Raw genomic sequence first — 16,463 nt, forward strand, 5'->3', positions numbered from 1 at the left:
TTGCCACTTGCATTTTAACGTCAAAGGTTTTTTCCTTGAAAATTATGTGGGGAAATAAGAATGCATTTTTCAAGAGGGTTTCAAAACTAAAAAAGCTTAAGAGCTTTGAAGATAAAGCAAATTACTGGATCTGCTTATTGTGAACATACTGGTTAACAGAAAAAGCTGTTGAGGAATATATTAGCAAAGATGAAATTTACTTCAGGCACACCACTTTGCTCCTTTACTTCTTATAAAATATTTTTGCGTCTCCATTGTAAAGTGAGTGTAGATGGGTTGTGAGTTTTCAATGTTGCATTTTCTTTCATCTCACTTGGATTAGGCTTTATTTTGATGGAGGAATGCTGTTTTCAATATTGTGCCTAAGAAGCCACTATTGGAAGTGATGGAAACTGCACAGCAAAAACAAACCTTTGCACTTTTACTTATAAAAATTAAAAATATTGCTTTGGCAATAAGGAGGTGTAAAGGGGTTACACACAACTCTTCTAAGATTCAGTACATCAGAAAAACAGAACGGAGCATTCTGACTTTTCTGTCTTAGCCCAGCCTGGACTATAGTTCTCACTGATACCACTTCTGGCACGTTTCCCCATCAGAAGATGACCATAGCTCCAGTGCTCCTTATCTTTCCCTATGAACCTTCTTTATCTATTACTATTATACAAAACCACTGTCCTTCCTGTCACCCAGGTTTTAGCCATTTCTGCTCCCTGTGCCATATCCTATAGGCAATATCCAAATACTGCTACATTTTCTTTAAAATTTTTGGAAGCTTCTTTTCCTTTCCACATAGCTATGTCTTTCCTCTCGGCCTCCATTCATCAATGCAGGCTGTTTTTCTTTTATGCCTCTGACACTCACATCAGCTTTTCTCCACCTTACTATTACCGCAGCTGCTGCAAAGACGAAATTAATTAATCTCTATTCTCCCTGTCATTTTCCACTCTAAATCTTTCTGTTGCAGCCAATTCAAGTTGTTCCTCTTTATCTAAAAAGCCTTTCATTCATGTGGCTTCATGTTTCATTTCCCATTGTGACTTCTGATATTCTGCTCTAGAAATATCATTTGCCTTTGTCCATCTCTTCACTGTTTGGTAAATATGGGGGTCTTGTATTTTCTGGGTTTTTTTGTTTTAGGTTTGGTTGGTTGGTATTTTTGCCATGGCAGTTTTGTCTTTGTGATAGTTTCCAAAGAGCTGTCTTTCCACTTGCATGTGTAATGTCTCTGAACTTTCCGTCTCAGTTATATGATGCCATTTTATATTTTGCCAAATAACTAAGGGCAGATGAAGGAGCCATTGTCACAGATTAAGAGCATAAATTTTAATAAAACTGCTCAATTTAAGATAGTTAATACATGTATAATGTGTTACACGTATTTAAAGAACATAAATGAATAAATATAGCTATTATGGACAAAGAATGCACCCTAGTGTTCCACCTAATTTGCATTTCATATGTTATTAATAATCTTTAATGATAACTTTTCTGTGAAAACATTGATAAGGGCTGCATATACAACAGAGCCTGGGAACTGTATGTGTACGTGTGTAACTGTTATTATTGTTCTAAGTCAAGTTGTCTAGGCAAATTTTCTTTTGCTGCAAAGTAAATATGAGAGACTGATGTATCCCAGTAAGTGTCTTGTTAATAATTTGATCACACATTTTCTCACTTCATAAAAAAAAGGCCTTAAACTGTTATCACAACACTTTTTAACTCAGTGAGGAAAAAGGCAGAATAATTTATCTGCAGATGAAGTGAAATCTTGAAAAGACATTTTTATGAAAAGCATATTTCCCTTCAAAGTAATACACAACCAATATAAGGGTTATTTTCAATATAAGAGAACACACTATGGAATACTTCATGGCAATAGCACCACTGTTGCAGGCTTTTTTCTTTTAGAGAACCCTATAACGAAGCAGAAGTGAGGCTTTATTGAAAGCCATTCGTGGTGCAATTTTGACTTGTATAAGACATTTAACGCTATGGTTTAATGAGAAAACCTACATTAGTTTTCTTGTACCCAATGAAAACTTCAGGTTTTGACGCTCTCATTGGCAGCTGTATGTGGTACATAGTTCAACCTGTGCTTGTGAGAACATCTGCATTTTTTATTGTAGCAGAATGTTTTTTAAAATAGTCAAAAATACTACAGAACACAAAATGTTCTGTACTCAGCCAAACCAAGGGGTTTTTTTAATCTCTTTAGATACACACTATATTAAATAGAAAAGCTGTCTTATTCCTACTGAAAGTCATTCAGTTCGCAAAAGACCTAATGTATGTAGATAATTGGACTTGATGATCTTAAAGATCTTTTCCAACCTAGTTAATTCTATGATTCTATGTACTTCTGAATGAAATTTTAAATATCCATTTATTTTTGCTCCTAGCCTCAGTTTTTCCATGGCAGCTGGCATGGCTTTAGCTTCATTCACTTAAACTTGCAAAGGAAAATATTTTCTGTTAGGGTGGTAAATCAGATTGTATTTTTTTTCAGCAAGTCTGACAGTGTAATGTCTCAGTTTCTTTGGCACATCCTGAAAAGTCTGAACCACAAGGGCCTTTCCCCGGTGTCTTTTTAAGAAAATCATGAGGAAAGGTCTTGAAAGTATTTACTGAGTGAGCGCGGTTTGGGTTCTTCAAGAGATCCTAAACTTTTGCTACAGAGAATTTGGAAAATCTCATGGATTTGGAAATCCTTGGGAAGTCCTCTGCCACTGAAACACTGAATGATAAAAAACTATGTAGACACTTACAAAGAAGCACTTCAGGAGTGAAAGCAGAAAAGCAAGCAACTACTTTACTTTTCACTGCATATATGACAGAATTAGATTTTATTTTCATAGTACATTTTTTCTAGCAGATTTTCCTTCCACTCTAATGTACAGTGTCATTTCCACTTTCCAACAGCAAAACTTAGCTAGTGCTTTTTTTTTATAGTTTCAATCTGGCCTTCACATCGTCCTGGGTTCAGCAGCAGCAGTCACCTTTTCTCTTTCTTAGTAGCTGGTGCAGCGCTGTGGTTTTGACTTTTGGCCTGGGGATAATACTGGTAAAGCCGATGTTTTCAGTTGCTGGTCAGAATGTTTACCCTGACCAAGGACTTTGTGAGTCTCATGCTCTGCCAGGGAGGAGGGGAAGCCGGGAGGAAGCAGGGACAGGACACCTGACCCAAACTAGCCAAAGAGGTATTCCATACCACAGCACGTCATGCCCGGGGATGTAACTGGGAGTTACCCGGAAGGGCACGTCCTCTTTGCTGTCGGGCTCATTTCCAGCGGGTGGTATCATATTCTCTTCCCTTGTTATTTCCCTTATCATTATTATTATTGGTGGCAGCAGTAGTGATTTGTGTTATACCTTAGTTTCTGGGCTGTTTTTATCTCAACCCGTGGGAGTTACATTTTTTCGATTCTCCTCCCCATCCTTCCCGGGGTGGGGGGGAGTAGAAACTGCGTGGCTGATTCGCCGACTGGCTTAAACCATGACACACATGTCATTGAATGTACCTTAGAAGAGGTCAGGAGTGATTTTTTAATGATTCCTAAATTAATGTGCAGTATTAGTGGAACAAATAGATAACATTAACTGTTCTTAAAATTGTGTACAAAATAACTGATCCTTCTCCCATCTCACAAAACCAAGGCATTGTAAATAAGTTCTTTATCAAAAGCTGACAGCATACTTGCTTTTCTGTGAACAAGACCTTCTCTTTGTAATCTTTTGCTGAGGGCAGATACTGACCTCACCAAAACGCAGAAGGGCTGCTTGATCACTTCTTGACTGCAGGAACACCTTTTTCACTGAAATGAACAATAGTGTGTAAATGTACATTGTAGCAAAAGCAGGAAATCTTCATGCCCCAAAACATGACCAAAATAATGTAGGTGTGATGTTCACAGCCAAAGCAAGTTTGTGAGTGCTTCTCAGTCCAACAGGATAGAGTATTTGAAGGATTTCAGTAGCTGCCTTCCAAATTGTAGTAAAAGTTTAAAAGCTCAATTAAATTCAAGTGTTATTTATTTACAAATTAAAAAAAAAAAAAAGAAAAGAAAAAAATCCTAGCCTGTAATTAACAGCATTTTTGTGAAGATTTTATGTTGCTTGTGAGAATGTTGTAAATAGCATCACACTGAACGCAGAACATGCTCTTATGTTACACATGGGCTTAGCGTATAGCAGATATAACGCTATACCCATTATGACATAGAGGAACAAAATGAAAAGGGTGCTTAGCTGCATGGTAAAAACCTTGAACACATGGGAAGAAATCTGGTCAGTGGAATGATGTGTGGTCCCACATGTTTATATGACTTTATGGACACCAAGGTTATCAAATGCTGGCATTTGTCTTAACATTAAAAAAAAAAATAAATTGTATTAGAGTAAATATGTATTGTGTTATTAAAAAATGGGGGTTGAATGACAAAAAGCGCAGTGCAATAACTGTGAATTAACTCAAGTGACAATACTGAGTATAATATTAGTTAAGTCACTTATTCAGACCCCTTCAGACCCTCTGTTTTAGTAGTTGCTATTTATTTTCTTTACATAATTTCATATTTTGCAGCAGTCCAGTTGCTATGAGTAAGAGTATCCTCAGAAGGTATAAATGTTTTCCTTTCATTTTTTTAATGTTTGAAAGTTACCAAGAAAAAAAGACTTTCCTATTTATAAAAATGATTTTCTTGGCAAACACAATTGGTTGCTAAAATGTATTCAGAATAATTCTGTTTATTCACTCTGAAAGAAAATTGGTTGCTGACTCCAAGCTTTACACATCTATGTAATCGCCACATCTCAGACAGTTACAGGGGATAATTGCTAAATAGTCACATTCGAGTTTTTTTGTTTTGTTTTGTTTTTAATTTGCTGGGATCTATTCCTCCTTCTTTTGAGGGCAATACAATTATTTTATTAATTATTGCCTAATCTTCAGCGTCTTTACCATTGCAGTATCTCAGTCTGACAAAGTGAGAAAGACACTAGACCTTGAGTAATTTTGAAGAAAAAAAATATGAAGAAGATTAAAGTACCATATTCATTAACTCCACTTTGCTATTCTTTCTGCCATTTTGAGAAAATGTGGATCTTACTTTAAAGCCTGTGTTAGAAAAGGTGGCAAAAATGCCCACCTATAATGTATCTATTTTTGTAATTTGATGGTTGATATTGCTGTAACTCTTAGTGATCCTATCCTATTCTGTTTATGATTCCTGTTTTGTTTGTATTCAGCAAACATGCACAGAACAAATAGTTTTAGTGAAAAGATAACCATATTTTGTTCTTAACTGCATATGATCCAAGCTAGACGAATGGAAGAGCATGTTTTCTTCCCCTTCAATCTTTCTTGTTTGGTTAATTATTTCTTTGAAAGGGTTGCTGTGACTGGCTTGTCAATAAGCGCTAATGACATTACCCTGAGCAGCACAAGAGAAACAGACTGACGGCTTCTCATGTTTTTCCAGATGAGGATAGGCATTCACTCAGGATCAGTGCTGGCTGGTGTCGTTGGTGTAAGAATGCCACGTTACTGTCTCTTTGGGAACAATGTCACCCTTGCAAGCAAGTTTGAGTCAGGAAGTCACCCACGCCGCATCAATGTCAGTCCAACCACATACCAGTAAGTCCTCTTAGCCTTTACGTACTCTTTTTATTTCAACCTGCTTTGAGTTAGATCTCGTAACTTGCTCTGTCCTCATCATATGAAATTCAATAGAAAGTCATCAGGGCACCAAGACAACTGGAAAGAGGTGTCGCATGGGACTGTCAGTCTTCAGTTCTCAGGTTTGCATCAGAATACTCAAAGGTGTCAGGCAGTGAGGCAAGAAAACATAACAGGAAGGCCAACCATTCCTGCCTAAAATAACATGTAACGGAAGAAGAGGGAGATGTCTCCCAAGGCACCGTAATTTTATGCATTATTACGGCTTTAGCCTAATGATTTAAGTTCCATTTGCTAGGCACAGTTCATGGAAGGAAGCATATTCCCATTGGCTCAGAAGAAAGTCTTTAATTTTGCCAGTGAAGCCAAGCTTTCAGAGTTTTTTTGCATTCTTGAAAAAAAATTCTGATGTAGCTCTGTAAAGAGATACTTGATAGAAGCATGTTTTTAATGTAGGAAAAAAGACTAAAAATGGCAAAGCACCAGCCCTAGATCTTTGAAGATATTATGCAAATAGAGATAAGGCTTGATTAAATCTGGTTATGAGGAACACCTCCTAAATAAAAAAGAGGTGTTCCTTATTGTTCAAATTTGACAGCCTGAGTATTAGAATTTCTGCTGCTTGCATTGTTACTGATTTACTCACTTTTTTGGCAGGAGATCTCAATCTTACTCTTTTTTCCAGTGTTCTGTATCTGAAGTAATTTTCTGATGTGTGGTTTTGTTCAGGTGTCGAGACTGTTTCTCTGTGTTAATCTGTATGCAATTGCTCAGACAATACCTCTTTTCCTTATTTTTTTTTTTCTTATACAGAACTGTGAATCTCAGTATTTATTTTAACCCCATACCAATCTATGTAAATTAAAGTTTTAAATGGAATTTCTTCACCCGAGAATGGAAGTGTCTGATACACTAAAATATAAATGAGACAGAAATTAAAGTTAAAAGTAATTCAAATTAGTGAATAAAATTGCATTCTTCTGAAAGGGCCATTCACTTGAGATCAGGTTTACAGAAAGGAGCAAGTATAGCTGATTAAACAAGAGGCAGAAAAACTGAATCATGAAGTGGGCAGAAACAGATTTATACAATTGTCTGTTAGCGTGTGAGAGAAACACTGACCCAGCACAGTATTGGGCAGGTTGAGGGAGGTGATTCTCCCCCTCTACTCTGCTCTTGTGACCCCACCTGCAGTCCTGCATCCAGCTATGGGGTCCCCATCATAAGAATCATAGAATCATAGAATAGTTAGGGTTGGAAAGGACCTTAAGATCATCTAGTTCCAACCTGCTTGCATGGTCAGGGACACCTCCCACTAAACCATGTCACCCAAGGCTCTGTCCAACCTGGCCTTGAACACTGCCAGGGATGGAGCATTCAAAAATTCCCTGGGCAACCTGTGCCAGTGCTTCACCACCCTTACAGTGAAGAACTTCTGCCTTATATCCAACATAAACTTCCCCTGTTTAAGTTTGAACCTGTTACCCCTTGTCCTATCACTACAGTCCCTAATGAAGAGTCCTTCCCCAGCATCCTTATAGGTCCCCTAAGGGGCCTCTTAGGCCCTAAGAAGGATGTGGGCCTTTTGGAGTGAGTCCAAAGAGGCCATGAAGATGATCCAAGAGCTGGAGCACCCTCCTTTGGAGACAGGCTGAGAGTTGGGCTTGTTCAGCCTGGAGAAGAGAAGGCTCCGGAGAGATCTTAGAGCAGCTTCCCATGCCTAAATGGGCCTACAAGAAATCCTGAGAGGGACTTTTTACAAGAGCATGTCAGGACAGGAAAAAGGGGAATGGATTTAAACTGAAAGAGAGTAGTTTAGATTAGATATAAAGAAGAAATCCTTCACTGTGAGGCTGGTGAGGCACTGGCACAGGTTGCCCACAGTTTTGGCTGCCCCATCTCTGGCAGTGTTCAAGGCCAGGTTGAACGGGGCTTTGAGCAACCTGGCCTCAAGGAAGGTGTCCCTGCCCATGGCAGGGAGGTTGGAACTAGATGATATTTAAGGTCCATTCCAACCTAAACCATTCTATGACTCTGTGAATGGCTAAAAGTAGTGATGAAAAGGCAAGGAACAAATTTATTTTGCATGCTTCAAAATTTATATAAGAAAATAAAATAAATGTGCATAGGGAGACTTAGAAAGGCTATTTCAAACCGTACCTCCTGGCATGGTTGTAAGCATAAGAACAGACAGGGAAGAAGTCAGGAAATGACACTGGTGACATGCTGACATAGTGGTCAGGAGAGACTGCAATTACAAAGCGCTTTATTTTGTGGTATTATTCGGGGCTTCTGAAGGTGATCTAGGGGGTCTGAACATCATGTACTACCTAAATAAATGAGGATCTCATGCATCTGTGTATAACTTTGCTTACATATAATTTGTAGGAGTGTATAATTTGCTGTGTATAAATAAAGTGATTCATTGCAAACTTAGATGTGTTATATTTCATCAAATGCTTCTATTTGATCATACTGTGCTGCTGTGTACTCAGTTAATATTTTTATTATCTAAGAAGCAGTGTTTTCCAAAGTAGATAATTCTGCAATCAGTATGGAAATGACAGAATTTTCAATTACCTATTGGCATTTATCAGTATGTGTGTCTACTATGCCATCGATGCAAATTGTGATAAAAAGTTTTGTGCTTACAAAGCATGCAGATACTGGCAACACATCTAATACTTATCAGCTTTCATTTTACAGTGCAGATTATGCATTATAAAATGTCATCAGCATTCAAATTATAATGGCGCTTCAGAATGCCTGTTATTGGTTTCAGACACTTCCCTGTGAGCCCATAATCAGCCTATGTAAGAATCAGAGTCTAAAATTATAAATATAAGATTTGGTGTTGCCTAGCAGCAGCAGTGAACCTGGGGCAGCCTTGCTCTAGTTACACCTGCCTGGGCAAAGCTCTGCGGTGTGAAACAGCACCTTTTACAGAGGTAGCCTTTGAAGCTGTTGGGGATAAGAGCTGACTTCGGTTCAAAATACCTAGTTCTCTTGAATCAGGTCTTTTGATTGAAGGATTACAGAGCTCCAATTGCTTTGAACCACTGAGCATCGTAAAATGAAAGCACTGGAACGGCACTGATAAAACTTCCACTGAAACATGTGGAAACTGGAGAGGGAGTGGAGGATCTCAGACTGGTCCCAGTTTAAACAAGTGGCTGGGAAGGAATAACCGAAGAATAAAACATTCTCTGTTCCTTTAGCAAACTGGCAAATCCAGCTCAAGGTTTATTTAATTAATCTGAATTTAATAAAATTGCACTATTTTTCGTACTCAGGAAGTAAGGACAGTGAGATTCATGAGACTATTCTTTAGCACAGAAGACAGATTAAATATTTTAAAATTATTTGTTTCATCCTAAATAATGACTTTTATCAGATATTAATATAATGTACCTACATTCATCCTGTAACGTAATGCCTTGGGATCTCCAAGCAGTTATCAAAAGCAGGTAAACACAATTGTTGCTGTTTGTCAAGTAACTGTATTTAAAATGAATTCTCTTTTTCTTCTTTTTTCCGTCTCTGGTCTTTTCCAGCATGTATTTCCCTTGTGGAGAAGGTGCTTCTGGCATCAAGTGTTGGGTGCAGATATTTTCCATTATTACATTCTGGGCAATAAACCTGGGTCCTGAGCTTAGGCAACAATGAACAGCCTATGTCCTATATCCTTATGTGATTTAGGAGAGAAAGCAACCAAGCGTACCTTCTTGTTGAGCTGGGCGAAGTCAGTGCTGGTTTATCTGCCAAAATTGCCCCTCAGCTTTCAAAATTGATTAAAACCTGAAGAATTTTGAATAGGTTTTTAAACTGTTATCTCACAGACTGTTGTATGGAAGAAGTTTTATTAAAGGTATTAAAAGTCACTGATCGACATCCACCGTGCTGAGCTGCATTTGATACACAATGCATTGCATTAAAAATATCATACCTAGTCCATTTGTAATCTTATTACAATTGATATGTATGAAGAAAAACACCAATATATGAATTTCCATACTTTAAAAAAATGTAAAGTGCAATCTGATATTAATTAGATTGAGACATAGTCAGGGGTTTTATCAGTCTCCTGATCTTTCTAGTTTGTATTGAAACTGAGGGGAAAAGTTCAAAGCTACTAGATTTAGAAAGAAGTGCACTGATTTTTGGCATTACAATAGCATATTTGCACCTTTATACAGCGTATTTTATGAGCAGCCTACCAATTTTTCTAATGAATGCCATAACAATTATAACCTGAATTCATATGGAAAGAAATGAGCTGCTGTATGCTATCAAACCAAATACCCAGCTGGTGAAGTGACCAATGCTTGTTGCCACAGAGGAAGGGCTCAGCAGTCCATCAGGAGACAGAATTTGTATAACCCATCTGGGAAGCCATTCATTAAATTTCCCTAATTTTACCAATGAATAGGTGTATGTGAACATGGTTAGCTACAGTTTTCACAGTTCTTTAAGAGTTGGGGGGAAAGAAACTTTTTTCTGTTGATAGCTATCCCTATGAAAGGTAATATTTATAGAAGATTGACCTGGCCAGTTTGCTTTTAGTGGTGCACACAATAATTAAGAAGGCAATGCATGTTCTCATTTATTGAAGTGCATTGTATTTCTTTCAGCAATATTGTTCAAATTGTCTATAGAAAACAATTTTCCTGAAAAAAGTTTGCATTGAAGTTCAGTTCTGAATGGGTGCTTTTTTATCTCAGATTCAGCAAATTGCCAAATCCCATCATAGAATCATAGAACAGTTAGGGTTGGAAAGGACCTTAAGATCATCTAGTTCCAACCCCCCTGCCATGGGCAGGGACACCTCACACTAAACCATGTCACCCAAGGCCTCATCTAACCTGGCCTTGACCACCGCCAAGGATGGAGCATTCACAACCTCCCTGGGCAACCCATTCCAGTGCCTCACCACCCTCTCAGTAAAGAATTTCTTCCTTAGATCCAATCTAAACTTCCCCTGGTTAAGTTTTAACCCATTACCCCTTGTCCTGTCACTACAGTCCCTGATGAAGAGTCCCTCCCCAGCATCCTTGTAGGTCCCCTTCAGATACTGGACGGCTGCTATGAGGTCTCCATGCAGCCTTCTGTTCTCCAGGCTGAACAGCCCCAACTTTCTCAGCCTATCGTCATATGGGAGGTGCTGCAGTCCCCTGATCATCCCTGTGGCCCTCCTCTGGACTTTTTCCAACAGTTCCATGTCCTTTTTATGTTGAGGACACCAGAACTGCACACAATACTCCAAGTGAGGTCTCACGAGAGCAGAGGGGCAGGATCACCTCCTTTGACCTGCTGGTCACACTCCTTTTGGTGCAGCCCAGGAATAATGACTTATTTAAGGTAACATGACTATTATTTAAGGTATGTGGAACTTCATTATACAGAGGTTAAAATGTATATATGCAAACACACCGCTCAATAAGTATTTAGCTGTTGTTAAAACCTTACTTGAATATAATATTCATGTTACACAGTTTATTGAAGCAGCAAATGCTGTAATTGTCAGGTCTCATATCTAATTAGATATGAACATGGTTTTGAAGTTTATTATATAATACATATTTTATATACATATATATGTATCAGTTTATGGCACTTAGGAACTATGGTGGAAGGTACATGTTGTGGAGGGCTTGAGGAAGACAGAAGAGAGCAACCTGTGCAGATGTAGATACCTCACTTTGTTCAGGGGAAGCTGATGCTCCTGAACTGCTCCTACAGTCAGGTGACAGCAAGTGGCAAGGTTGGCAAGCAAGAGGAGGGCCCTGGCTGAGGACAGGCTGGATCACCACGGGGATCAGTTGCTTGCTCCTTACTATCAGTTGATTCTGGAAAGATTTTGCCTGACTGCATGGCCTGAAGGTAGCTTTTAAAACAAACCTGGTGTTAAGGGCAAGAGAAAAGGCAGGCCCCTAAGCACTCCAAACTATACACTGTGCTGGGCTTCTGCAGCCAGAGAAACCTGATCTCATTTGCTGGGATTTGCAGAGTTTGCTGGCGTGTGGCAACCTGTGGTAGCCATGTCCAGCAACCATTAGTCACAGCAGTGGGGAGGAGGTTTCAAAGGTTTCCAGGCACTGTTCAGGCAACATGTTCTCTGAAGCCCTCATGGTGTAACTCAGGGTATTGGAGCATGCTGAAGCTTGATGAATGCTTCCTCAGCACTGGTGCTAGAACTGAGTTAGCACATGTGGTAATCATTTAGTGAAAATACAGTTCTCAAACTATATTGTCTTTTTCGTATTTCCAATGGAGTTGCTACTCCAGGCTGCTAAGTAGCTGCTCCTCTTACTGTCTTATTCCTCCCTTTTAACAGATCCAGTTTGGGATTGCATCTTGTTTGGGAAAAGATGGAGCAAGTTAGCCCACTTTCATAAAAGAATTCATAAAATATTTGCAGCCATCCTTTCTACTGAGTCTGAGAATACTTTTTATGTATGAGTTTTAGTTAATCTTCACAGCTTCCAGTGATAAGTACAAAGTTCTGACATCTCTGAGAGATGGAGAGATAAAGAGGTTTACTGCTTTCCAATGGGCACAGACAGAGCAAGAATCATGTGGAAAGCATTCATTCAGCATAAAGGTCCTTGCAATAAATTATTCTTCAGTAACAAGTCTTTGTTAGTTCATTTTCTGATACAGGAACTCACTGTTGTAGATGTGACTGTTTCTTGCCAAAATAGTTTGAAATAAAATTACCCATCATATCACCCATGCAAAAATGAGCTACAGCTTTTAAAAGCTTCTTCAAGATTCCCACTATGATCCCAATTTTCATTCATGCACAGATCTCTTGACCTTGAAATGATTCTTTTTTCCACTAGAAAATAACCACATTTTCTGTTTCTGTAGGAACACTTTCGTTTTTTTCTTAAATGAACAAATTGAAAATGATGAAAGAAGTGGGATAATTCTCAGATATAATTTCTTTTTGTCTAAAAGCTTCAGCATTTCCAATAGGGAAGTGGCAGAACAAGAATTTAAACAGTTCTGGAAGATTTTGGCTTAGGAGGGAAGGTGTTAACAACAAATCAGCTTTAAGAAATTCTTCTCCTGAAACTTCAACAAAGAAGACAAGCTGAGGGCAGACATAGTTCCAGGCAATTTATAGGAATGCTTAGGTATCCCGATCCTGACAATTTAAGCACTGAATTGTAAATTGTATATCCAATCACTTGACTGTAACACAGAATTTTCAGCCTTTGAATAACCCACTATAAGGATATCCTTTACAATACTGCTATAAGGGAAATCCACAGAACTGATGCAGGAAATACAGCTGAGATAAATTGCAATATTTTCCGAATAGTTTTTATATGCATATTGCTGAACTGTGGAGGTTATGTAACTACGATTTAAGCTTTACAACTATAGGACAATCTGGGGACATTATGTAGAGTTTAAGCTGCCATAAAATTTCCTCAAGGTAAAGGATAGATTACGGTCTCAGACTTTCAAAACTAGCAATCCAACTTCATCGCAACAAAATATTCTGATAATGGTCCACAGGGTGAGGCAGACAGCCAGAACTGGGTGCCACCACCCAGGAAGCCTTCCAGACCAGAAGGTTTTGTACTGGCTCTTCCCCTGAGCCAGAGGGGTAATGATAAAACTGATTGTGTGGCTCAGCCTTGCCTTCACTGAGAGTGTGTATTATTCATTCAGCTCCTTGGCAGAAGTATCTGTGGTTCTTCGTACCCATGAAAAGGACAACAAGAAACTTAGCAAGGGCTGTTGATCTGGGCCATGGCCTTCCGCTGCTACTCTCTTTTTTAACCTAACAATTGGCCTAAATTTAGGAGGGAAGGTTCCTGCAGAAAAATGTCCTCACTGCTATGCACTGAAGATTAGCAGATAACTTATTTCTGTAGTGTACACAAAACTATAAGAAATATGAACCATTACCTCTTTCTCAACCTGGGAAACCAAATGTCAGGACCAATATATTTAAGGAATCTGAAGAACCTGTTCTTTAAGAAAATGTTAACAAGAGGCCATTTTTGTCCTGATTAAAGTCTTTCTAATAGCTATATTACAAGAGATAGCAAATATTTTTTTTTTCTTAAAACTATGAGCTAAAGTTAGTAAGACAGAGTATGATCACAAATAGCTTCCATTAGCATTTGGTAGAGAAGGTTTCTTGTCATGCTTGCTTGGTAGCTTCTTATCCCAGTAAAGGTTGACTAGCCAATTTCTTATGGTATGAGGCTGATTCAAACAATATACCTAATATAGGAATGTGGATTCTATCGCAAGTCACAGTAGTGGAGGGATTTCCAAAGGAGTAATTGCTTACTCACCCATCCCTCCTGGAACATTTAATTGCAACCAACTTACAATTCACAAAACAAGTGAATATAAGACCTTTAGTTAATATCTTGCACTTTTGTTCCATGAGGAAAATAGTGTGAAGTATCAACTAAACTCAGTGCCAGCCCTGAACCGAATCAAAGAATATATCTATATTTTACGGTTTCAGACTTGTATAACTATCATTACAATTAGGTAATGTTAGGCTCTGAAAAGGAAACCATTGATTTTTAGCAAGGCTAGATGCTCCATAGCGAAGATTCAGTTTGAGGAAGAATGACTACAGCAAAAGCTTGCAGATTTAACTTAGAAAGTTGTAAAAGTTCAACTGTTGCTTGCAGAAGACTAGTTTGGGAAGCATCAAAGAGTTATTTCAGTTTATTAAGCCTGTAGTTTTAAAACTCAAAATATTTACTGCAAGTATTGCAGAGAAGAAATAAGAGAAGCTTCTCTGTAGAGGCCTATACAAACTCTCATGCAATTTAGAAAAGATTACAATATTTTGATCATAAATAGATTATGACATTCAAACTGCATGCTAATCAAAGATCGCCACAGAACTTCAAAGGCGGAAACATTGTTGGATTTGTAACTAACTGATGATTTAAAGGCTGGGAAGAAAATGACTTTATATTTCAATGAGCTCACATAGATTGTCTCAGCCAAAACCCATGAAAAACACTCAGTAAAGAAGTGCCTTTAGATGCACTGAGAATCCTGGAAAATTTGCCTGGCAACAGGATTCATTCATTCATTTACTTTCCAGAAGTAATCTTTTGAGACATTAAGTAAGCAACCTATTGCAAAATCCACTGAAGCTAATAGAGATCTTCCCACTGATGTTTTTGATCTTCAAATTGATTTAGAGAAAGAATTAATGTCTTGGGAATGGAAAATATGAAGAATATTTTGGTATATCCAACTGTGCTCAGAATTTACCATTACCTCAAAACTGCTCTTTTCAATGCTGCAAGGGATTGAATATGCCTACTCAATTTACTGGAAACAAAAAGAAAATGTATAGAGTTATTCTGGGTTTTTTTTACAAGTCCAACAAGTTTCAGGGAATATATTTGATAAAGAGGCCCTAAACTTTCAGATCTACCGAGACACTTCATTGCTTCATGGCTCCTGTGAACCTGTATCCCTTTTTGACCCCAACCAGGAGTCCCAGATTAAACCTGTGGGTACCTCTGATGAATAGTGTCAGATTTGAATCTGGGTTTTACTGAAGCAGTATTTACTGTGTTTGAACCTAATTTACGAAATACAATACTACTGAGTACAAGAAGGGCACAAAGTGACACCCTGTGAGAGCTTCCAAGGACCATCACCTTCATACCCTCTTTCCAGCAGGAAACTTGGTGATAGTCGTCACTCTGAAATGTTGATTTCTGCACAACTAGCCAAGACTGGCGTGTTTTAACTGAGCCAAATGACACATTATGGATAAAAATAATTATGAATTTGATTCCCTTTCTGATATATGACTTTCTGAATCCTGACACTGATTTTCAGAGAGTGTGGTTATTTGAGCCATATCCTTAGCTGATCTCAGTCAACAAAGTCCTTGAAGTTGATGATGCTAAGTTAATATCTATTGGCCAAGGATCCTGAGGCTTTTTTAGGTGTAACATAATACTTTCAAGTCATTTTTTATTTAGGAATGCATACGATCAGTCTCTTCCAGAGAGATGTTTCTTTACTGTGGTTTACAGGTTTTATATCCTTTTGTTTGGTTGTTTTTTTCCAGGCTTTTGAAAAAGGAAGAAAATTTTATTTTCATCCCTCGTTCCCGTGAAGAGCTTCCAGAAAACTTTCCAAAGGAAATTCCTGGGATCTGTTACTTCCTCGAGGTCAGAAGTGGTCAGAAGCCACCAAAACCCTCCATCTCATCTGCCAGAATGAGGAAGGTTTCTTACAACATTGGCACCATGTTCCTCCGGGAGACTAGCCTATGAGGCCTGCTGCAGATCAAAGACTTGTCAAAAAAGCACAAGCCCAGAACTGGGTCATGACAGGGGAGTTGGAGGTTCTTTCTGTTTCACTGCCATGTTCTGAACAAGCAGTGAAAGCTCCATGTAATGTCAGGCAATAATCATTTAAAAAGGTGGGTGATCGTTGTCAGTAACAAAGTGGAGATAGGGAGAAAAAAAAATTAAACGTACTTCCACTTCCAGAGGAATTTCTTTCATAAACTTCAGTCTGGCCCCTCTATGGCAAACAACAAACAAAACAAAGAAAAATCCCAACTCTCAAATTAGAGGTTGGTTTTATTTTGTGCAGAAAGGATGATGGTTCTCTGTAGATTTGCACCAGCTAAGCAGAATTGAGAGTCAGTTCTGATTATGCATTCCTACATTTAATGTGTTCTTCAGTAAGGTAATGATGTTTTTTAACTTTATGAGCAAACATTTCATACATATACTGTAGACCTGTTGTAACCTTCCTGTCAGGA

At 38.3% G+C, this 16,463-nt stretch overlaps 1 protein-coding gene across 1 annotated transcript in view; it reads left to right on the forward strand.

Annotated features, from left to right (window-relative positions):
• The window catches only part of GUCY1A2 (guanylate cyclase 1 soluble subunit alpha 2), a gene marked incomplete at both ends in the record, with an annotated part of 146,158 nt that extends 130,192 nt beyond the window's left edge, over positions 1–15,966 (forward strand). The window contains 2 exons of the mRNA XM_080613839.1: positions 5,481–5,635; positions 15,759–15,966. Of these exons, the coding sequence (XP_080469965.1) occupies positions 5,481–5,635; positions 15,759–15,966 (363 nt within the window). The remainder of the gene's footprint in view (positions 1–5,480; positions 5,636–15,758) is intronic.
• Between the last annotated feature and the right edge of the window lie 497 nt (positions 15,967–16,463).

The sequence above is a fragment of the Psittacula echo genome (genome assembly GCF_963264785.1).
Source record: "Psittacula echo genome assembly, chromosome: 3".
NCBI lineage: Eukaryota > Metazoa > Chordata > Aves > Psittaciformes > Psittacidae > Psittacula > Psittacula echo.